The following is a 23,990-nucleotide window of genomic DNA, read 5'->3' as shown; positions in this document are numbered from 1 at the left end:
TTTACTGCGAGGAAAAACTGCAGTCGGTCACGCTTGACACCAAATTCCGAAAAAAGACAACTGACAACTGAAGAATGTCCACTTACAAAGGCGCGGATACAGCAGATTATCAGGGTTTGCCTGGCCGATCGTTCAGCGAAACCTTTCGGCAAGCCGCGTCGTTTTTTTTCCGGACAGAATGACCAACAGTCTTTTCCCATTGCCTCCTGGATTGTTGCACCCATAAACACAACAAAAGCTCGGAATCGCCACGAGTTTGAATTGACGAGCTTTTACTGTATCGCAGAGTCAGACAGCCGGTGGTAAATCTAGACTTCCCAGAACTGCGGCAACAATCTGAAGTGAACTTCTTTCGAAAGATCGCTTACAGCAGCGACAGTCAACCTGCCTGTCTGTTTAGACATGCTGGTTACAGTGTATGAACTTGAGCTTAAAGCCCCAGTGTGAACATAGTAACACGAACCACCTTTGCAGGTTGCGGTGCTCGAAACTGGGCTTGGAAGGGCTCAGAGGGGTTTGTGAAGCCACTTCCAAGTGCGCTCCCTAAACAAAGCCGGGCGCCGATCCACAGATGCTAGCACTAATCCTAGTCCAAATGTGGCCTTCGAACCTACCCCCCTCACACAGCCAAGGAGGATTCCCAAGCCACTAGGCCATCCGAGCAGAAAGTTAGGTGGGCGGATGACATTAGGAAGTTTGCGGGGATACTGTGAGTGCAGCTGGCACAGGACAGGGTTAATTGGAGACAGAGATATAGGAGAGGCCTTCGTCCTGCAGTGGGCGTAGTCAGGCCGATTGTGATAATAACTATTTATTGGAGATAGCATTTCCTTCTTCCAGCACAGCTGCAAGTGCTTTGCCAGTAAAAATGACCACTTGAGCATTAATTCCTCCTAATTCAAACGCTCAGGCTGACAAAAATGCTGAAGTAAGTCCAGGTGACCTCTAACCACACAAATATACTGCATCATAACAAAAAAAAATCCTCTAATTTATCCACAGAATAATTGCCAATACAAAAAAAAACAACTGTGTTTTGAAATGAACACCGAAAAAAGCACACCAAGTTGCGAAAAAAAGCCAGAGGATAAGATGTAAAGCTGAAAAGATGAAAAAAGAAATGAAAAATGAGCAGAACACGCACATTTCTGCACACTACTACTAAGCCTGACAAGGCAGAAGCACGAATGGATTGCCCAGAAAAGAAACCAAAAGTGCAGAAAAGAGATGCGGTGCCACAGCAATATGCTGCCAAAAAGAAAGAAAAATGCGAAAGGGATCATATGATGTGCTGTGACAATCTGTGTCAGCAGTATTCATTTACTTGTTTTGCACTGACCGCCTTCCCATTGCACCTTTCAACTTGATTTCGCAATCAATTTTTCATTTCGATGCTGCAGAGGCTTCTGGAGATGGGTGGAAGCTTGTAAGGGGGAAATGCATTTTTATCAGTGGGTGCCCAGACGTGCATCTACTGGAGGGTGTGTCTGCAGGGTGGAAGCTTAACATAACTGCCTTTTTGCCGAAAGAGGACAAAACTGCTGACGACGTAATAGCCGACAGGATACAGATGCTAAAGCAAAAAGACAAACCTTATTGTCATAGGAGGCCCGTTCCTGTTGACCCTCCTGGCCCAATTGCTCTGGCGCAGCATAGAGGCTGGTGCCCACACCTTGTGAGTGGTCCAATCCAGATGTTCCTAGGGAGTGGCCTGACGGCCCCGATTGCTTACTCCATGTGGCTAGGCCAAAGTCTCCGAGTTTCACAAGTGAACCTTCTTTATCAATCAGGATGTTTTGAGGCTGCAAGAAATGAGGGAAGAACTTGTTTATACTCGCATTTTCACAGATTCTTAATTTGTAGAGAGAGCATTGTGTTGGTGTTATGTTTTTTCCTTTGGAATAGTACACGAGACTATGCTACCCATAGACAGCATCGACGTGTACCTGTAATATATAAAGATTACTTTTCATTTGTTATCATTTCAGCTCTTCCAACAGGCTGGCTTTGGCTGAAGAGTTGGACGAAGCAGCAATTAAGCTGCACCTTTTGAATAGCCCATGTAACCTCAAGTCTTCTAGCACGTCACAGCCACCGCTCAGCTGTTGAAACCAGAACAAACACGAGAGGAAATTCCAGCTGAAATTATTTAATGGCTGTAGGTAAATCCCACCACTAGCGGCGATCCATGTTTACCAATGTCTTGAGCATTATTCTAAAAAGAAAACACACACTACTCTTTTAAGCAGTGGTAAATCTAGAACTACATAAGCAGCCTCTCAGTTCTAGATTTAAGAACACTTGGGAACCTAGAACTTCAAAGACAAAGTGTTAAAATGGCTTCACAGCAGAGGTCAGCTCCATTTACGTAAAATTACGTGGGAGGCAATAGGCCAAGGCAAGGTGCACAAGAGAACAGCAGCAAAATCCAGGCCGCAGAGCACACGTGCCACCAAGACCCTTTGTTCACATTGTAACCATACACATTAACTACAGTGGACGCCCAATAAACGAAACTCGGTTAAATGAAAATTACGGATAAACAGAATTAGGCAGGGTTGCTTGGTTGGTTTCGTATATCTGCCACAGTAAAATTCTTCAGTTAATTGGAACACCACTAACGTGTTACCCTCGGCTAAACGGCACAAAAGGTAAAAATTTGGAATCCTCTCGAGCGTATTTGTGCTCGCATATGTCAGCGGCAGTCTCGCAACCACGAACAAATTCTTCGCACCAATCCAGTAAGTCGTTTGATCAATTTTGTTTTTGTTGTCCTTCTGCGTTAGGCCTACGTGCGATCGGTGTTGTCGGTGTGTCGACGTGATGGAGAGCGTTAAGAAATGGCCGCACAAAGCGCTCTCGCTTGAAAAGAAGTTACAAATTCTGCAGGAGCTTGAGCGAAGTTCCCTTTCTAAAACAGAAGTAGCGAAGAAGTTAGACATCCCGAAGTCAATGCTTTCGCGGATCATGAAAAACAAAGACACCATTCAAGGAGCTGTCAAGTCTGGGGCCTTCGCTTCAAACCAGATGCGTATGAGGACGCCGCCGTATGAAGAACTAGAAAAGGTTCTTTTTCTGTGGTTTAAGCGTGCACGGAGCGTCAGTTTTCCCATAAGTGGACCCATTTTGGAGCAGAAGGCGTGGGAGATAGCCCTGCAAATGGGGGTTGAGAATTTCAGCGTCAGCGATGGATGGCTTAGCAGATATAAAAAGCGCCACTGCCCAGTCTTCAAAACCATCTCAGGTGAAAGTGCTGCAGTGAATAGAGAAGTCTGCGCTGACTGGCAACGCGGACGGCTGCAGGAGACTTTAAACAGCTATGAGCCAAGAGACGTATTCAACGTCGACGAGACGGGCCTCTTCTACAAGGCGCTTTTATCGAAGACTCTCGCCTACACAGGCGAAGGCTGTACAGGTGGGAAGCGCAGCAAAGAGCGCATTACCGTGCTGGTGGGCGCTAACATGGCAGGTGATGAAAAGCTAAAGCTGCGGGTGGTAGGAAGATCGAGACACCCATGTTGCTTCAAGGGCATTCGAAACCTTCCTGTGGCGTACACTGCGAAAGAGAGAGTGGATGGCAATGGCTGTTTTCAAAAATTGGCTGTGGGAGGAGGACGCCAGGTTTACGAGGCAGGGCACGAAAGTTGTCTTCATCGTAGATAATTGCCCTGCCCATGGCCAGGTGGAAGGGCTGAGGTCCATCAGCCTTGAATTCCTCCCTGCCAATGCAACTGCGGTCATCCAACCGATGGACCAAGGAGTCATCCAGAATGTCAAGGTCCACTACCGCCGCCAACTGCTTCACCGCATGCTGCTTTGTGCTGACAGTGGAAAGGATTATATCATAGACTAGCCGTCTGCTATCCAGATGTTGGCCCACGCCTGGGAACAAGTTCAGGCAACAACAGTGCACAGGTGCTTCCACCATGCCGGCTTCGAAGCTCATGATCCAATAGCCCAAGAAGAGGCAGGTACTGCTGATGAAGAAGCAGACACTATATTTAATCAAAGAGTGCCCTCTGCCCCTTTCTCACGACAGGACTATAAGGACATGGATGCAAATGTACGCACCTGCCGTGAGGAAAGCCTTGAAGAAATTATTGCAGAAGTGCAACCCGAGGACCACTCTTCCTCCAGTGATGAGTGCGAGGACACTGTGCCCAGTGCAGTGCCAGACAGCGCAGCTAGGGATGCAGTTGCACTTTTGCAACACTACTTTGAGCATGAAGGGTGCACAGAATTTTTGCAAAGCCTTTCAAATATGAACAGTTACTTTGTGAAACTGAAGAATGCAAAACAGGCCACAACTGATTCCTTTTTTTCTTCACACCCACATCAGTAAGGGCTGGTGCAATGTAAAGAAATATTTCTTCATGAAATATGTGTGCTTTGCTTAAATGAAACTACTGATAAATGAAACACTTTCTGAATCCCCTTCAAGTTCCGTTTAAGAGGAGTCCACTGTATCGCAAAAACATTGTTTCTGTTAAGATTAGGGCATTGCAAAGCATGATGAAAGGTAGGGCATGAAGCGAGAGACGTGTATACTACATGATGCTGAGTCTGATGGGAGGTGGTCTCTGAGTAGGACAAACCAATTTCGCAGGTGAGTGCCGATTTGGAGCAGCACATGGTACAGGACAAGATAATGAGACAGAAGTTTTTCAGAGTCTGATGCAGTGAGATAGCATCAACAGCAAAACGAGGAACCCAGGGGAAAAGACGGCCACGCGGCGATGGCAGTTATTGGATTCCTACTTTGAGGCCTGTGAGGATAGTAGCTGGGAGTGTGCTAGTTGGTCAGTTCAGTTAGTACGGGCAATTGCGTCGTGGACATATTCAGAAGGTGGAACGTCAGGGGAAGGAAGCATCATGTCCGGCTCGCGGCCACATCACAGGTAGAAAGGTGAGCAATTGGCAGTGTCATGGTGGGAAGAGTTTGCAAAGCCCCAGATGTCATGAGATAAGATGGACGTGAAAACGTTTCCTCGCATCTGGCACAGCGCAAGCTGCGCGCCAGAGAGTGGGATCTGAACATCCCTCTGCGTGAAATCCTTGGCAACCATTCCATGTCCAGCTTGGAGTGCGCAAAAAAAAAATAAAATGGAAGACGAACAGTGAACGGTTGCTAAGCGTTTCATGCAGAGGGATTCCTGCATGCTATCACGTTCGGATCTCAATGGGGATATGAACGAGTTGTCACAGTTTCCGTAGCGTCACACCAAGGGGAACTGCAACAGTGTATGTTCAGAATCAGAGCAAAACAACAGGACGTAGTGAAGAGGACAAGGGATGAACAGTGAGCTCAGCTGTGAAACTTGCTTGGCGACTTTACCGATTTTTACAAGCAAACCTCGTTATAACGAACATGGATATTATGAATTAGTGGCTAAATTGAACCTGCACCTCCCCCCCACTTACAACGGCGTTGTGCGAGATGCAGTGATGACAGCGAAGGATGACGACTACGATGATGATGATGGCGGTGCTGCTATGGTCACATTATCGTCATGATCACAAAATATTTGTTTCCTTTTTTAGGACTTCAGTCAACAGCTGTGAAACTTGCTTGGCGACTTTACCGATTTTTACAAGCAAACCTCGTTATAACGAACATGAATATTATGAATTAGTGGCTAAATTGAACTGTTTCTAAATATATTTTTGATGAATACATGCATTTCTTACCTTACGTATCGAATGCGGTTTGCGATAAAATGGATATATCGAACTGCAAAGCAACGAACTGTGCTTGCTCGGATGGCAGGCGGCAGGCTTTTCTTCACTACACGGGTGACTGGTGGCGGTGCGGCAAGCATTCGTGCCATGGTTGACGCTTAGTATCGCAATGGCCAACAGTGTCACATAAGATAACGGTGAGATCAGCTGGTCACCAGGCAGTCTGCCAGTGTTTGCGCCTCTTGCACCAGTTGATAGTGCCCCTAAATCTGCAGCACTTTTGGTTGTTGTAGCTGTTCAGTAGCCATCCTCTGCTCAAGTCGACTGTCATGGAGCGGAGGCGGTGAAAATGGCAATAGCTCTCGTCGTGGAGTCTGATTTTGTATGCGAGACAGCTGTATTGCGAGAAAGCCACCCTAGCTGGCATTTGACCTGCCATCGCTGCACGCTGCGGTGCTGTGCAAGGAAGCCAGCCTAACTGGCATTTGCCTCTCGGTTTCTTGCGGGCTCCACAATCACCGTGAGCAGCTCCGAAACTGTGCTAAGACTATGCAAAAGGACTCCCTCAGCTCCTGTTCTTTCGCTACTAAATTTCACTTCTCCAGCGCGAGTTTTTGACGAAATTTTATGTTAAAAATTTTAGCTATGTTAACTGTTTTACGATTTTTTACCATTCACTATGACGAGGTTTCACTGTATTTCATTTCATTTAGTTTCTGCTTTGAACTGCATGTAACGATAATCTGCATGCAATTAAATATCGTGGACTTTTTTCAATTTCACTATATAGTCAGATTCAAGTTTACTGAGGCTGCAATCATGGCAACTTTCCACAGGGGTCTTCCACAATGGCTAAAATGATGTATGCATCGATATGTGAGACAACATTTGGCACCTTCCTTACTGTGCAGAATCACAACAGATAGCTTTCATTGAATACAAAGCTGTTCAACAGGTAATATGTTTATACAAGAGTTAAGTCACATTTAATTGTAAAAAGAGATAGAGAATACGAGCAGCTACACAGTAAAATCTCGTTAATTTGAACTTCGAGGGACTGGGGAAAATGTTCAAATTATCTGAAAGTTCGAATATATGACAGTGGCATGACCACTTACTATGTCGTTCATACAGCAACACAACCTCCAGTCGGAAGTGCGTTCGAATTGACCGGTGTGGGCCAAAGAGCGTTTGAATTAATGAACATCCAACACCATAGGCTTACACGGGCGTCGGCCAGGACTACATCAGCAGTCCGAATTATCTGGATTTCAAATTAAGGGGGTTGAATTAATGAGGTTCTACTGTATATATAAGAGCAGAAGTACTAGCCTGTTCAATTTACCTTAATATCTCTGTGAATATATCCTTTGGAATGCACATAGACTACAGCTTTCAAGACTTGCTTCATGATATCCATAACCTTTGAAAAGGCGTCACTATCACCTGTAAGTAAAAAGAATTTCCACATCAGTTTTAGTGGCAGAAGGATCCCAAAGTTACTCAGTTCATCATGATTTTATAACAGCAGTATGAAAGGCTACAAACATTGAAATTAGGAAATGTTACTCGACTCCACACTGTCAGATTCAAAAATATAATGTAGGAACACAACCATGTGCCCCATTTGTGAGGGTGTAACTAGTATGTACCATTGTTACTAGGTTAGGGGCTCAATATTACCCAATATTTCCACCCGGAACATATTTCATGATAATTGGGCTAAACGAACATTTTACCCGTAAATACGATGTGACAAATATAGAGGGTTTCTGAGCATCTATCGGGCAAATAAAAAGGAAGAAAACTTAAGGGGAAAAAAGACAACGAACCACTGTTCTGTGAGTGCCTGTGATTTACAGCGGTTCTGCATAAAAGCTTTCTCCTTCATGGCTTATTGAAATCAAAACTAAGCGAAACCGCAACACACCGTGCCCCATGTACCATGCGATATTCTCTGCCGCACCCGCTCTGCGGTGCTCGCCACTTCCCTGCTCCAGCGTGCACATTGTTCAGTCGCTGATGAGCGTCACCTCGGGCGAACGGCCGGTACGCTTACAGTCCACGCTAGTCTGGCTCCATCCGTGGTGAGGGACACACACCTTACCGATGACTTCATTGGCAAGCAGACACTGCCGTGCAACCTGCCTTTACGCTCCCACCATACCCTCCTCCGTTTTCCTCCTCGCCCTCTCTTCGCTGTCACCGTGTCTCATCCTCCGCTGCACTTGGGGCTAAGTCACACCAATGACGGTGATGCTCCAAGAATTTAGATACTTCAAATTATTGTTCTGTGCACCCGATTTTCCTATTACATCAGATTAAACGCATCAGCTCTCGCCCCCCCTTTTTTTAACTGACCTCCAAAAGTAGCAGTCAACCAATGCGCTGAGTGCCCTTCAGCCAGTCGCATGGCGGCTTGCCGCTCTGCGATCGGCGGAGTGATATGTTGTGTTGTGTTTAATGGCACATAGGCAACTGAGGCCATCATGCGCCAAGAACAAGGTATACGAAAAGTCTTTTGTTGAATATTATAGAAATGTAAGAATCATCCCTGCTCTAGCGGCCCTCAAACATTTATATTACCCAGTGAACACATACACAAATTTTATAAATGGCTACAAGTAAAAGCTTTAAAGAGGGCCGGGTAACCTCAGTAGCCTTCCTTGGCTGCGGAAGGACATCGAGGCCCCCAATCAATCAAAATAAAATCCTCAGCTTTCTTCTCAGGCATTAGAAATTGGCTGAGGTGTACTAAAATTCAAACAAACCAGTGGGTAAAAAATTTAGTCTCTCTTGAGAAATCCCATTTCGTTAAAAAAGCTAAAAACACATGATATATCAACAATTGCATCATTTCCTAAAAGCAGTGCGGGATGAAAGGGAATGCATTTACAGTTGAACCTCTATGTAACGAACCTCTATGTAACGAATTCCTGGATTTTACGAAATTTTTCAATTCCCCAGCACATCCCCCATTGAAGCCCATGTATAGGCGACCTCCATGTAACGAACTCGTTGCAGCAGTTGACCTTGATGTAACGAATCCGTGGCTCTGATCATCGAGCTGTATCTTGTAATGTTTTGCCCGAAATTTGACCGGGCAGTGCGCAACTTTAATGAATATTGTTTAAGTAAGTTTTTATATTAAAAGGTAAAGTAGACCGCGAGCAGAACGCTTGCAATCGCAGCAAACAAGCAGACCTCAGTGATGATGATGATGTTGAGCGCCGCTATCGCCGCTCCGTGGCAAGCGTAGCAACTTTTAAGCTTTCATTTTGTAGCTTGACACTAGGTGGCACTACTATGACAAATTTTTCGTGGTGTTGCGGCGCAGTTATGGTAAGCCTTCTTCGTCAGCGTGTTGACGTGTGTGTGTTGGTGTGTGTTTACGGTGTCGGTTCGTTACGATGAGTTCTGCTGTGAGGAAACGCAAAGTTTTGTTGCTTGAAGATAAGCTCTCGATTTTGAATGCGGTTACCGCCGGCGAAAAAAAGAAGGATGTCGCTGCCCGCTTCAATATACCAGCCAGCTCCCTGTCAACCATTCTTGCTGCAGAACAAAGCATCCGCAGTGCGATGGAGTCGGGCACAAGCGCCCAGAAGAAAAGACTGAAGACGTCGACGTATGCTGATGTGGACAACGCCGTGTTTGCATGGTTTTTGGACAGACGAGCACAAAACGTGCCCATAAGTGGCGCGATTTTGCAGCAGAAAGCCATAGATTTTGCTTGTATCCTGGGCCACGACGACTTCAAAGCGAGTAACAGCTGGCTACAAGGATTTAAAAGCCGGCACGGTGTCGTCGGAAAAGTGGTATCTGGCGAGTCTGCCTCCGCAGACAGCGATGCTGCTGCCTCGTGGGTGGCCAAGAAGCTTCCCGGCATTTTCAGCCACTATGAAGCTGCCGACATTTATAATGCTGATGAGACGGCCCTGTTTTTTTAAATGTTACCGAGCCGCACGTTCTCACTGAAAGGAGAAGACTGCCGCGGTGGAAAGCAAATTAAACTCCGCGTGATGGTTTTGCTTTGCGCCAACACTGATGCCAGCGACAAGCGAATCCTGTTTGTTATTTTCCGCAATGCCCGATCCGGATGTTTTAAAGGAACAGGGCGGATGCCAGTAAAATATGTGGCAAACTTCAAAGCTTGGATGTCGCGGGCAATTTTTTACGACTGGCTGAAGGAGCTCAACCAAGATGTCAAGCGACAAGTTCGCAGCATTTGTTTGCTGCTTGACAACTGCTCCGCGCACCATGTGGAAGGCCTACAGCTTTCTAAGGTCGAGCTGCAGCATTTGCCACCTAACTGCACTTCTCTGGTACAGCCCTTAGACAAATGGGTTATTAACAGCTTTAAATGCTGTTACCGGCGTCGATTGATACAGAAGATGCTCCTGGACATCCGCCTTGAATGGCCAACAAAAGTGGATATCTACCAAGCAATCGAAATGCTTGCTGCGTCGTGGCAAGAGGTCGGATCACAAGTGATCACCAATTGCTTCGCCAAGGCTCAGGTAAATAAGGCCATTCAAGCTACAGTCACTGAAGACGAACCTTCAAGCCCACCCGAGGTCGCAGAAGCGTGGGATGAACTACGCATGAACGGTGGGGTGCCCGACGGTGTCGAGCTGTGCAACTTTTTGTTCGTGGACAACGGCGCCGTGGCTACGGAAGAGATGACTGATGCGGCACTTGTCGAAACCGTTAAAGATAGCCTTGAAGGTGACGGTTCGTCAGAGCCTGATACGTTTTGTGCTGTTCCCACCGCGAGGGAACTGATGGACGCGGTGGACGTTCTGCGCCATTTCGTCGGCTCGCAGGACGATGAAGCAGCCATGGATGCCTTAGTTTCCTTGGAGCGCCGAGTAGTGGCTTCGATCGGGCAAAAACAGCAAGCGAAAATTACGCAGTTTTTCTCTATTAAATAAATTCTTTGAATGGCGAGTTCACTTGAATTGATATCTGTCGAATTTTTATTTCGTTTTGGCATAATCCTTACCAGTCTTAACCCGAAACTGCATGTAACGAAAACCTGGATATAACGAAAAATTGCGAACTTTTTTCAATTTCGTTATATCCAGTTTTGACTGTATTATAAAATTCAGTAAAATATGTTTTTCTTAGTTCTTCCAGTTCCACACAAGAGAATAAAGTGTGGTTAACCGTGAGTTCATCTCCACATTCTTGGCAAACAGGTTTGTCTTGTTTTGTTAGTAGGAAGTTGTGAGTAAGGTGCATGTGGCCTATTCGGAGACGGCATAAGACACTTCCTTGAAACGTTCTTGGTGCACACACGACTTAAATTCACCTAAAATTGGTTTTACCAAGTGTAGTTTATTTTTGACCTCACTGTTCCAAGCCGACTGACATTTTTTTCTTAGTTCCCTTGCTACTAATTTCATGCAATCATTAAACGGCATATTTACTTTCTTTATTTCCTTGCCACGAGCTTTACCAGCACACACATCTGCTCTCTCATTGCCTTTTATTCCCACATGACTCGGGACCCAGCACAGTTTTATATTTTGTCCTTGAGCTGTGGCAGTTACTATGTTGTGTATGATGTCACCAAGCAGAGGGGAGCTTGCATTTTTAGAATGGAGAGCTCTAAGTACACTAGGAGTTATATGTAGTAATACGCAGAGTGATGAGCAAAAGCAAAGAGTCCAAGCGTATTTTTATTTCCATGGGACTGATTTGCGGCTATGTTGCCTGGGACAAACTATTTATTCACGAAAACCTAAAAACAAAATAAAAGCGAGAATGAAGGAGCCACGCGACTTGCTGAAAGGCACCCCAAACGTTGGTTGACTCCTCCTACTTTCAGAGGTCAGGTTAAAAAAGAAAAAAAGGCGGGAGCCAGGACGTTTAATCCAATTTAATAGGAGAATTGGCCGCACAGGACAATAATTCGAAGTTTGTAAAAATGCTTGGAGCGTGTAGGTTGAGTTCCCACGGTAAAAAGACGAGCTTAGGATTCTCTTTAATGCACCTCTAAATTTTGTCAATGCACATGCTTAAGAATGGAAAGTTGGTAGACAAGTCTCACCTGATACTTCAACTTTAAGTTCAGCTAGTTGCTGGTTACGCTTTTCCAACCACTCGGAAAGATTCTGCTGACACAGCTCCATTTGGATGTACAGCACACAGCCAATGTTCTTGAATTAAAAAATAAACAGTGCAAATAAAATTAGACATTTTGGCATGGCTAACAGATGCACTAATTTGTTGCTCCTACCAACAAGTTTCAGCCAAACTACTGAAAAAGGCTTACGACTCGCGTAAAGAAAAATCCATTTTGCTCACTAATCAGCAAAAACATTTTTTTAGTTTGCACAAGAAAATTGAAACTGCCCACCGGGCACAGGAACATGCCGATAGGAGCCTTGTAAAGTATTCCGCATTGTGGCATTTTCAGTTACAAGGCAGTGTTTGCTAGAGAAAAGCTGCGTCAACAATTTGAAAAAGGCAAGGCGTTCTCGGAACCAGATCACATTTACATTCTCTACATAGCACAACCAAAAATGATCATCAGTGACATGTACGTTGGCAAATAACTGTGTTATTTTATCATGATGTTAAGCCTGGCACCTAACATTACAATAACAAATGAAAGGGAAGGCCTAAGCCTTTTTGGGACATCTGGCTGTGCAACACTGACAAAGTGCTATCCGTCAATTAATGAATTCCTAAACAGAGTTCAATTCCTTTCCTTGATTCCTGCTGAGATTGATCGTTAACTTCCCGACATGTTATTGTTTTGCTTTCTAACAATGCAGCAATGTTTTCTGTGATGTTAACTTCTACCCAAGTACTGAGCGAGCCCAGTACTTGGGCAGAAGTTAACATTTACATTTTCAGTACACAGAAAACATTGCTGCATTATTTTCTTCTTTCACACCCTCCTTTTTCCCTTCCTTAAGGCGCGGTTCAGGTGTCCAACGATATATGAGACAGATACTGTACCATTTCCTTTCCGCAAAAAACCAATTATTATTATTAACTCCTGCCAACCTCCCTAAGGCTTTGTCTGTTCGTGAGAACTCACCTCTTTTGCAGAACCACCAAGTGCTGCCTTGCAGCCAGAGCATAAGCTGTCCCCGGGGCCCAAGCAGGCGTTGTAGCCCGCGCCCGAGCCGTCGTCAGAACCCGAGTTGTCGTCACGGCTGTGAAAAGAGGGAGAGACACCCGTGTTGTCTTTTCACACACAACTTCACATTGCCAACAGAAAGCAGCATGCCGGTGTCACCAAAGACTAAAAATTAAAAACCAATTTGGCAGAACCCGCTTGTAACGAAATTACAGGACGTGAAGGATACACTTGTTATGTACAGTACTCACGGATTGAAATAGGACATTCGGAGCGCTAGCCTTGCAGTGCCACGCAGGCATGTGGTAAACCACAGGCCGGCTGATTGGCTACTGGAAGGAACAATTCTGCTTTGTAGATGTTCTCCCTCTCACGGCATACCACAATGCACCACCTTGGTTCCATGAGCGTCTACGGGCGGCGCTCCATGAAGCGACGGCCACGCGCTCCGAATGTCCTATTTCAATCCGTGAGTACTGTACAGCAGTTCTACACAGCCAAAGTTGCACACCTTGATCCTTTGTTAAGCAGGAAAAGGCAAAAAAAGTTGCATACACTCAAAAAGTGCATTTGTAGCAAACAGTACGGCTTCTGGAGCTGCGTGTGCATGCAGCCAAAATACAAAAACACAACAAACACAACAAACACAAAATGATACTCTTGTGTTGGGTTCTGGGTTTATGGCAAGGAGGCAACTAAGGCCATCATGCGCCAAACACAAGGTTTCATATGTTTATTTGGTGGGAGGGAGTTAAAGTCTTAAAAATGCTGCAACTGGTTTAGAAGCTTTGAGTCTTAAGAAGATGCAATGCAGAAAATTTCAGAAAATGAATTTTCTCCCATGAGTAATCTAGGATGGAATGGGATGTGTTTATAAAAAATTGTGGGAAATATTTTTTTCCTCTCGAGCTGTGTACATGAACGCAAAATGTGAGTTACGGTGATAAAATGGTGAGAAAACATTATATCGCGGAAGAAAGTTGGGCAAGAGTGAAATTCGATGCTTGGTACTCATTAAGTGCTTAGCCATTCAGAAAGAAACTATGGCACCAGGATAAAAGGCACAAGTGTAAATCGCAATACCGTAGACTCCCATGAAAACGAAAAATACACCTTGGCGCAAATAAATTCACACAGACAAAAGAGACAAGAAGACAACGGACAGGCGCCAACTTCCAACTGTTTAGTAACTTTTGTAGGGACCTGCAACTGCCGAACCTGGCCAATGATATCGCGAAAAGTAAACGGAACTCTCTTTCAGTTTTCTTTACTGCTGAAACCCACAAACCTGACATACCGTTCCGGACTATAGTGAGCGAAAATGGTTCCTGGCAGCATAATGTTAGCCGTTTATTCCAAAGGAAGATTAACTTTCTTAAACTGGACGACCCTTTTCGGGTAAAGAACTCACTGGAGGTTGCTCATTATTTTAAAACACATCCAGAAATTAGATCCGCATTTTCAGTAGACATAGAGGATTTGCTTTATTCCGTCCCACATGCTGAGCTGCTGGCATCTGTTATGTTGTGTGTTGAAGGTCCAGGTGAAATGGCCTTCCTGGATGCTGCCGGCATGTCTATGGAAAATTTTTTGAGTTTATTCGAGTAATATCTTAAGGTCACTTTTACAGTTTTTAATCAGCAACTCTACTTACAGAGAAAAGGTATATATATTGGTTCTTGTGTCGCCCCTGTATTATGTGAAATTTTTATAGCTGCTTTAGACAAGGAACTTGCACAGTTGTTTTTAGGAGGACCTGTAAAATTTTTAGATATGTTGACAACTTTTTTATCCTTTTATCCACTGGTTTTGGCAATTCTTTTGAAGCTAATGTGTCCAGGATTTTAAGTGTTTTTAACCTCAAAGGGCGTGACCTAGTTTTTACGCATGAAAAAAGCTGCAATTTTTAGACCTAATGTTATTAGCGTTCCGGGAGGACCATTTATGCTGGGGTTACTTTCCCCGTACTAGCAAAGAACTGGTGCCCTTCAATACGGCGCATTCAAAAATTGTGAAGTGCACCGTCGCCTTTTTAAGCATTGAGTCCATGCTTTCAAAGTCCTGTCCACACCAAATGCACGATAGCCTAGAAAATCAGGTTGGTCGCCTTTTGGCTGCTGGGTTCCCCTCGGTGGTGTTGACTGCCGTCGCTGAAACCCTCCTCCAAAAAACAAAACACTGCAGCTGTCCAAAGAATATAGAAGAAGGGGGCCCTGCGGTAAAACCTGAAATTATGCCTTATGTGCACTAAGTGTCACACAATCTGAAGAAGGCGGCTAACAGACACAAGGTACAGCTGGTTTTTTCAGCCCCAAACAAGTTGAATGAACTTATACCCCGGATTTGTGGCACTAAGCACCATGGGTGCAGTATGAAACATCAGCGTACCTTCATCCGCTGTATGAAAAAAGTGGTGTACGAGATACCCCTGGCCTGTGGAATGTCCTATATAGGGCAAACGGGGAGGTGCATCAACAAACGCCTTTGGGAACATGGCAAAAAGTACAAAATAATAAACATAAATATGCCAATTTGGTCAGCCATGTTAACACGTGCAAGTGTGAACCTCGACTGGAAAAAGGCGAGGATTGCAGGCAGGAGCAAGATTAAGCAGGCGAAGCTTTTATTGGAAGCCTTTCACATAAATAAAAAGGCAGCCTTGTGTGTGAGTGATACTTCAGTTAAGCTGTATGCGGCGGAGTACGATTTTCTGTGTGAAGCTGATAATGCGAGGCGATAAGTAATGGCTGTGATAAGGAACGTGGAGTGAAAAAGGTGGGCGCAACCTGAGGCTATAAATCTGTGCGCTTTTCTTGTGCAATAAAAAGTTGCAAGTTGGCGCCTGTCCGTTAGACGTCTCCTTGTCTCTTTTGTCTGTGTGAATTTATTTGCGCCAAGGTGTATTTTCCTAGTTTCAAAATGCTAAACCAATTAGCCCGGCAACGAGCCTAACTAGCCATGAAAATGAACTCTTGAAAATGAATTCTTGGAGAGAAGAACAATAAGATGACATTTGGTTGGTTTCCCACAGACTTCAATGAAGAAAAAAAGTGTTTAGGAGAACTGTTTCACATGCCCTTCGGAAACGACAAACTTTCCCAGTGACCGTGACCTGTGGCGACTCCGCGCAACAGTACTCACGGAGCGTCAGTGGGACATTCTTGAGGCAACACAGAAAAAAGAAAAAATTGAGCGAACGCTTCTTCGCAAGTAAGCATGCCCCTTAAAAGCCCTGGATGCTTTCTTGCATCCAATGCTCATCCTTCACAATGCGCCTTTCCCATGCTTTCATGCAAAGGTGAGAGGAAGCATTCTTGCGGGTAGGAAAGGCAGGCACATTAGCGCCGGTGTCCATGTGGCACAGCGATTGACTTGGCCAGATCTCAACATTGCGCGCATGTCACGTGCTGCATATTGCGTCTGCTGAACAAAAAAGGCACACAGCCACAGAGCAAACCTGCTAGTCAACTTAGTGCTTACAGAATTAGAAGTCGAATTTTAAACTCGCCCGGTGGCTGCGGAGGACAGTTTGAAAGAATTGCATAAAATCAGAACAGTGGGTTGCATTTAACTCCAAAAGCTGGTGCTGCAACAATTGCTTCGATGCTTATGGCAAAACTATCTTCCATTGGCACAAGGACATGCTCCACCGCTGGAGTCACCTGCCAGAGTTGCACGCCGTGACAAATACATTGATGAGACAGTGGATGTGCGAGACGAGTCATTGTTGCAATGTTTTGTTTATGGTTTAGGGGGCTTTAACGTCCCAAAGAGACTAAGGCTATGAGGGACGCCGTAGTGAAGGGCTCCGGGAATTTCGACCACCTGGGGTTCTTTTATGTGCACTGACATCGCACAGCACACGGGCCTCTAGAATTTCGCCTCCATCAAAATTCGACTGCCGCGGCCGGGATCGAACCCGCGTCTTTTGAGCCGGCAACCGAGCCCCATAACCACTCAGCCACAGCGGTGGCTTCATTGTTGCAGTGTGATTTGCGAAACGGCGCGAGTCTTTTCTGTTTCACGACCAACTCGTGGATAGATAGTTCACACCGTACCACAGCTCACAAAAATGTTCACTGTGCCGATCATGCTGATACAAGCACTTGCCGACTCATTACCATTCCTACCTTCATTTTCAAAGATCCTTATCCTCTTTTCTGATGTGCTTAAGAATTTGTCAATGCTTTCAATGAAGCTAGGATGTACAGCCGACAAGTGTTAAAGCTGGCTCACATGCAAGCGAATGAGCAACTGAGCGGCATGTCGCAGCGAAACTTTAAAACTTGTTGGAACCTCGCCACTCGCCACCGCGGCGGCAGGATTCAAAAGCGTTTTAGCTGGCGTGTGAAACAGGTTTCAGAAGTGTCGCCTTCGTCAACGTTAGGCTTAGTTGCTGCATACAACTCCAATGCATGCTGCTATATTTTGCGGTAGATTACTTAAAGCCTCACTTCGATTGAAACTTCCCATATCGAAAGTCTCTCTTCTTTTTGGCAACCATCGAAACTAGAAGTAGAAAGATATGCGAAAGCTTGCGGAACATGTATGCGTAGCAGAAACAGCACATTGGCTATGACCACTTCCCGCGCTAGCAGCCAAAGGTACGGCCGAAATCGCACCACATCATTTAAAGGTCCAGCAAAAGCAGTCCGCTTTGGCAGAGAAAACATATTACTTCTGGGGAGTGAGAAGTGGCAAAGCTGGCCTTGGGGAGAAAAAGCATAGGCCTACCAGCCTACATAAGCCCACTGGCATGCGACACTGCAATTTGATGCATCGCTCGCTCGAAAATGGGTCACATCTGCACCTCTCTCAGCTGCCGTACATAATGCAACAGGGTTTTTTAAATATTTTCTCGACCATTTGTGGCTTTGATTTTTATAAATGAAAGAGAAGATCAAGGCTAATAAAACAGTCAAAAACACACAACTAATTTTTAGAATAAAAATCGCCATATTGAGCCCTCGACTCTCCTGGAGTCGCACACACAGACTTGTGAGTGGTTTGTGAATTTCCAATGCCTCTGGTGATGTGGTTGGTGAACCCCAAGATTGATAGGCGCATGCCTTAACTAAAATTTTTTATATGTGCCGCCTGCTACAAAGTGTGCGAAAGAAAACATAACTACGAACATTTAATTCAAGAAAGATGTGCTGCAAAGAAAAATGCCGTAATTTTTGTGTTCAGTAAATGGAAGGGCTTACAGGTGTTAAGGTATAAATGCATATCATAGTCAAATTCCTGGCCTTTCTGCTATCTTGTGTTGTTGAAAGTCCATGCCAGTTTACGTTACCTATGACCCCCAAAATACAGTGAAACCTCGTTCTAACGAACAGTTAAACATAGGAAAATAGTTTGCTATATCCATAATTCGTAATATAAAATTTCGTAAAAGATACGTGCAAGAGCAGCAAATTTCAATCAGAGAAGGCACAAACTTGGAGGGTGCTTACTTGGATCACGTCCATTTATTTACGCGCAAAGAACTGCATTATTGTGGCCTGCTTTTTTGTGTTGACCGCGTTCCGTATCATGCCGTTCCACAGCTTGAAAACACTCAACAACGGCAAACCCAATGCCCTCAACAGCACTGCAGTGGCAGCGCAGTAAATCCAATGCAGCAAGCGTGTCTTGTGAGGTCGGAATGTTCTCATCGTCTGCAGGGTCAGCCTGAGCTTCGCATGCGGGATGCTCAGAGACTTCTGCAGCGATTTCGGCGTCCGTCAGTACAGCCATGGTCGCTGCGATGTCGTCGCCACCTATGAAGTCTTCTACAGTCATTGTTGCGGGCATGTCACCAACAAAACGCGAAAAATTGTTCCAGGCCTCATCGAGCTCACGGAGCTCTGCTTCTGCTTTTGTCGGGATCGTCACCATCGTCACTTGATGCACGGGCCTCTGCTGGAACAAAACCTGCGTGCCGAAAGCGGTTGGCAATCGTTTCACCTTTCACGTTGTCCCACGCCGCTTTAAGCATCTGGATTGCTCCCAGCAGGTCAATCTTCAAGTCCTGCTTCATACGAAGCTTCACGAGAAGAGTGTCAATCAGTCTCCTTTTGTAAACTTCCTTGAAGGCCCTGATGACACCCTGATCTAAAGGCTGCAGCTTGGCTGTAGAGTTAGGCGGAAGAAAGCGAACTTCAATGTTCTTGAGTGCGACATCTGTGTTGTGCGCGGTGCAGTTATCGAGGATGCACACTTTGCGACCCTTGCGCACAAGCTCGCAGTCCCAAGCATGCAGCCACTTCGCGAAAAGTTCATGCGTCATCCAATATTTCTTGTTGGAGGCATACCCTACGGGCAGTATGCAGCACCCTTTCATGCATCTTCGGGGTTTGAAATCTCCCGACGACGAAGGGTCGCAGTTTCACAGTGCCTTCCATGTTGGCGGCAAGCAAAACAGTGATCCAGGCCTTTCCTTGCTTCCCGCCATGGCACAGCTCTCCACGTGCGTCAAGGGTATGCCTGGGTAGCACCTTCCAAAATAGGCCTGCTTCATCCACATTAAAGATGTCCTTGGGCTGACATTTTGCAAGGATTGGCGGCTACTCCTCTTCCAACCACTTTCTGAGGCTCTCGCAGTTAGCCGTCTCACTTTCGCCAGAGATCATTTTGCCCACGATGTCATAGCGTGCCTTAAACCTTTGCAGCCGTCCGGAGCTGGTGGCGAAGTTTTCGGCACAGAGGATACAGGCAAAGTCTTTCGCTTTTTGTTGAAGCATCGGTCCCGACACTGAATGCAGGGGGCAGAAGACGCTGTGCACTTGTCCGTGTGCTCTCTTGTTCTTGTGCCTTGATGACAGCTTTGTTCTTCAGAATGGTACTTAAAGTGCTCATTGGGATGCCAAATAAGTCCACAAGAACGCACTTCTTTCCGCCGTTCTCCACACACTGAATTATCTGGAGCTTGGTCTTTAACGTCAGTGCCGCTCTTTTTTTCACGTTCACCACCAGCACAGCACTACGCAAACCCGCGCACCACACTCGACATGACCACCGGCAGAGCCTCCACAGAACGCTACGACGGCCACACCGCTGCTAACACTAAAACGCAAAAGTGACATTCGATCCCGCCGTTGCCGAAGCGGTGCTGTCAGCAGTTGTGAGATGCGGACGTCGTCTTTGGCTGTCAACTCTCAATGCCGGCGTGGCATCTGTGGCGCTGTCCACGCCTGTGAGGTAGTCCTGAATGTTTTCTGCGCTGCACAACACACTTGTAGTGCAACGAAGCCTGCTGCCTGCTGTTAAAGCGAGGTAGGGCTTGGCGTCGCGAAGTTTGTTACAGTTGAATCCCGCTACAACGAAATCGACGGGAAGCGCGAGAAATTTCGTTGTCGCGAAATTTCGCTGTCGAGAAATTAACCAAAAATGCAAGGCAATAACTCCAGCAAAACATAGTTTTATTGCCAGAAATCTGTGAGCTTAGCCTGCTTGCGTTTCACTGCCAGCAGCAGCGTCACGTGACTCTCGCACTCTGTTAACAGCGACATCGCAATGTCGTCATCATGTGTGCCTAGGAATTTTCTAATAACGTCGAAGGCATCCATTACCTGCGATGAGGCTGCAGGGGCAGGTAAATCTTGAGCGGAGTCGTCTTCATGATCGGACGGCTCTTCCGGCTCGCGAACACATTTGATGATGTCTTCATCGCTTCGTTCCTTGTGGACAATCACGTCCGCGTCAGCGTCGAGGAAATCGTCCAGCGCTATGTCAGCAGGGACGTTTCCAGCTTCCTGGAGCGATTTCCAAGTAACGTCAATCCCCGGAGTCAATGACGATGGTACACTTTACGCGGCTGCAGTCATGCTGGTCGCCTTGCTGTCGACAAACCCGGCGTGCTTGAAGCAGTTGCGGATCACGCTGCACCGTGTTGCTCTCCATGCTGCAGACATCATTTCTAAAGCCATGAAAAGATCGACTTTCGTCTCCCTACCAGTGTCGGTGTTCAGGAGAAGCCGTTGGATCAACCTCTCCCGGTAGGAAGACTTCATGCTCCGGATGATGCCTTGGTCCAGGCGTTGCATGACTGAGGTACAGTTCGGCGGGAAGAACTTCAGCACCATACTTGAAAGTTTGACGTCGTCAATGCGCTGCGCTGAACAATTGTCCAAGAGCGAACAAACCTTTCGATTTTGTCTGCTCATGTCACTGTCAAGTGCCACCACCCAGTCAGCAAAAATGGCACGGGTCATCCACGACCGACTGTTTGCCACGTACTTGACAGGTAGGCTCCTGTTCTCCTTGAAGCAGCGCGGCTTTGCACTTTTGCCAATAACCAACGGGGGGCGTTTGTCAGACCCATCCACATTTGTGCACAGCAGCACAGTAACTCGTTTCTTGCTATGTTTGCCTCTGTGGCAACACTGCCCTTTAAAATCAAGCCTCTTCGCTGCCAGCATCTTATAGAAGAGGCTCGTCTCGTCTGCGTTATAAATATCAGACAGAGCGTAACTGCTCATTATGTCAGTCATGTTGTCCGCCGCCCATGCTGATGCGCCGTCAACGTCCACAGATGCCGATTCACCGCATAAAACCTTGCCGACGATGTTATGCCTTTCTTTAAAGCGATTCAGCCATCCTATGCTTGCCTTAAAGTCGTTCAGCCCTAGCAAACAAGCATAATTTAGGGCCTTCTGCTGTACAATTTTACCGCTCAGGGGCATGTCTGTTGCTCACGTATCAACGAACCAAGCATAGACAGCCTTGTCAAGTTCTTCATACATTGGTTGCGTCACTTTCTTGTGCTGCACTGAAGTGCCCGATGAAAGCGCGTCCCTAATGCTGTCCTTATTCTTCAAAATCGTCGATAGCGAACTCGGCGCGATGCCAAAATCTACGGCAATAATTGCCTTTTTCTTCTTGCTTTCCGCTTCGGCGATAATTCTTTTCTTTTCTTCTAGCGAAATAAACTTTTGCTTCTTCGTTGGCAGAGACGATTGACGAGATCAGACTGCAGCGAGAGATCGACGATCGGCACACACCGACACTCGAGAAAATGGTGGCAAGGAGAAGGCGGGAAGGGGAGGCTGGCGACCGGATTTGGGTTCGTCTTTGGCCCTCATACGGACGGCGGCTTTCGCAAGGCGCCAACAAGTCCCCTCGCTGCTTCCCTATGACGAATAAACGACTCCCAATCAAATTTTTTAATAAAGAATACATGAAAATGTAATAAACATACATTCTGTGCATTATTTAGCTGCTCCAAGCCACTGCTTTAGCAGGGAATAATCTCGTACAGGACCAAACTTTTGAAGAAAGGCGGGCCACTGACCGGTGAAGGCTCGCGAAAAATTCGTAGAAGCGAATGTGTGCTCACAAGGTAATTCGGTTTCGAGGGAATTTTAATACATTAACTCCTATGGGGATTTCGCGGGGACTGAAAAATACTTCGCTGTGGTGAAAATTTCGTTGAAGCGGCATTCGTTGTGCCGGGATTCAACTGTATATCCGTTTTATGCCGAACCGCGTTCGCTATAGGAAGTAAAAATACATGTGTTTGACAAGAATATTTCGGAAGAGTTCGATATATTCAATAATTTGTTATATGCGTTTTCGTTATATCGACGTTTGATTTGCATAAAAATGAGCAAAATGGCCTTGTTACCTTTCTGAGGTGCCTGTAGCAGAAGAATCTGTTCCACTCTCAATCCATGCAGACTTGTAGGACACAATATTTGGATGAGAAAACCAGGAGAGATACAGTGCTTCTTTCAGGCTCTGGCAAAAAAAAAAAAGAGTAAGAAACAAATGCAGTTGGAAAGTGCGCTCAATGAGAAACTGCGCAAGGCAATTCTGTACATAGCAAGTACCTTTGAAACTGCTGCCTATAAACTAGTAATCACATGATGCAACACATATGATGACACCAGTTAATTATCTACAGTAAAACATCAGTGATATGATTACGGCTGATACAAATTTCAGCGCGATTCCAATTTTTAAAACTACTCCGTCGATGTGCACTATGCATTCTGTGTTGAATTCTAAGTGTGTCCAAGCCCATGCTGCAACACTAAACACCATATAGAGTTAAACCATCTCAATATAAAGGAGCCTGTACAATCCGCAGTTGACTTCATAGCATAGAAATCTCCCTACAGTGAAAATTAGACTCACAGCGGACAAAGAATCCTTCAAAGCACATTGCACACCACCCACGCGCAATACTTTTGAAAGCGGTGAAAGTAGTCCGTCACTTCTGCGACTTCATCACTATCAACAACAGCGTTACACGTCATTCATGTGTTCACAGATTGCATCGCACTCTTGCTGCGAGCTCGTGAACCACCTTGAAATGTCTATCACTGTGAGCCGCTTGTGGGCAAGGAGAAAATGTGCCTGTCCTGAGTTTTCGTTTCTCTGTTATCAATGCCTTCTTAATTGCGAATTTCCGAGCATATTGCTGATGCAACAGCACATTTTACTGCCGTCGTCGCCGAGGCCTCTTGGAAGGAAGACAGGAAAACAAAAGGAAGGCTGATGTAAAGAGCAAGAAGGGCAGCAGTAGCAGTTCAGGCCGGCTTTCCTCTCCTCATTTTTCACCATGGGTCAAGAATGACAGAAGTGTCCCCTAATCAGCACCCAAGCATTCCTGTACCCATCGCTGTCACGGCAGCAAAACATGTCCTCGATAAACACCACTTGGCAGCTGGAAGCTTCAGACAGACGCCGCCGTTGCAGGACAGATTTCGCCTTAGTGGCCCTCCTGACGCAATCACGTTCATTCATTCCTGCATGCAATGCGCAGTCACTGCCAGTCTTCGAAATTAAGCAAATGATCCTCGGCAAGTACGGCTAATATAAGTTGCGCTTGTCGAAGTACCTTGCGCTTTTAAAAGATTTGTCTCCGAGAAGTCTACGAGAAATGTGCTGAGAGGTCACAGTAGCAGACTGGCAAGTTCTCAATTCACAAAAAAATTTGTTCCCTTCTTTCACCTTTCAATGCATAGGTAGCACAGGCTTTTGCTGGAAAAAGCCAGCTTGCTGCGTAAATGGCTCCAAGTGACGGGGCAAACCGGCTTCTGGCCTAGCAGGCACCAGACACTGTGCTCAGCTCACCTTGAGCGCCTTCGAATGCTTCGGAAATCAAATAAACGATGTGTAACTGGATAACTACACCACCACAAAGTGCACAAAAATCCAATCCATAGCACAGTCAACAAGCCGATCCGAAATTGCTGTCTTTCCGGCATGCCTCGGGCGTCCATGGTGAAAA

At 45.9% G+C, this 23,990-nt stretch overlaps 1 protein-coding gene across 1 annotated transcript in view; it reads right to left on the bottom strand.

The window, feature by feature from the left end:
• The window catches only part of LOC144101267 (eukaryotic translation initiation factor 2-alpha kinase 1-like), a 54,606-nt gene that overhangs the window by 15,213 nt on the left and 15,403 nt on the right, over positions 1-23,990 (bottom strand). The window contains exons 8-12 of the mRNA XM_077634363.1: positions 22,380-22,492; positions 12,731-12,848; positions 11,732-11,840; positions 7,025-7,125; positions 1,593-1,802 (exon numbers count right to left, since the gene is read on the bottom strand). Of these exons, the coding sequence (XP_077490489.1) occupies positions 1,593-1,802; positions 7,025-7,125; positions 11,732-11,840; positions 12,731-12,848; positions 22,380-22,492 (651 nt within the window). The remainder of the gene's footprint in view (positions 1-1,592; positions 1,803-7,024; positions 7,126-11,731; positions 11,841-12,730; positions 12,849-22,379; positions 22,493-23,990) is intronic.

This window comes from Amblyomma americanum, chromosome 8, assembly GCF_052857255.1.
Source record: "Amblyomma americanum isolate KBUSLIRL-KWMA chromosome 8, ASM5285725v1, whole genome shotgun sequence".
Classification (NCBI taxonomy): domain Eukaryota; kingdom Metazoa; phylum Arthropoda; class Arachnida; order Ixodida; family Ixodidae; genus Amblyomma; species Amblyomma americanum.
Note: the sequence above shows the minus strand (reverse complement) of the source record. Positions and strands in the feature narration are given on the sequence as shown.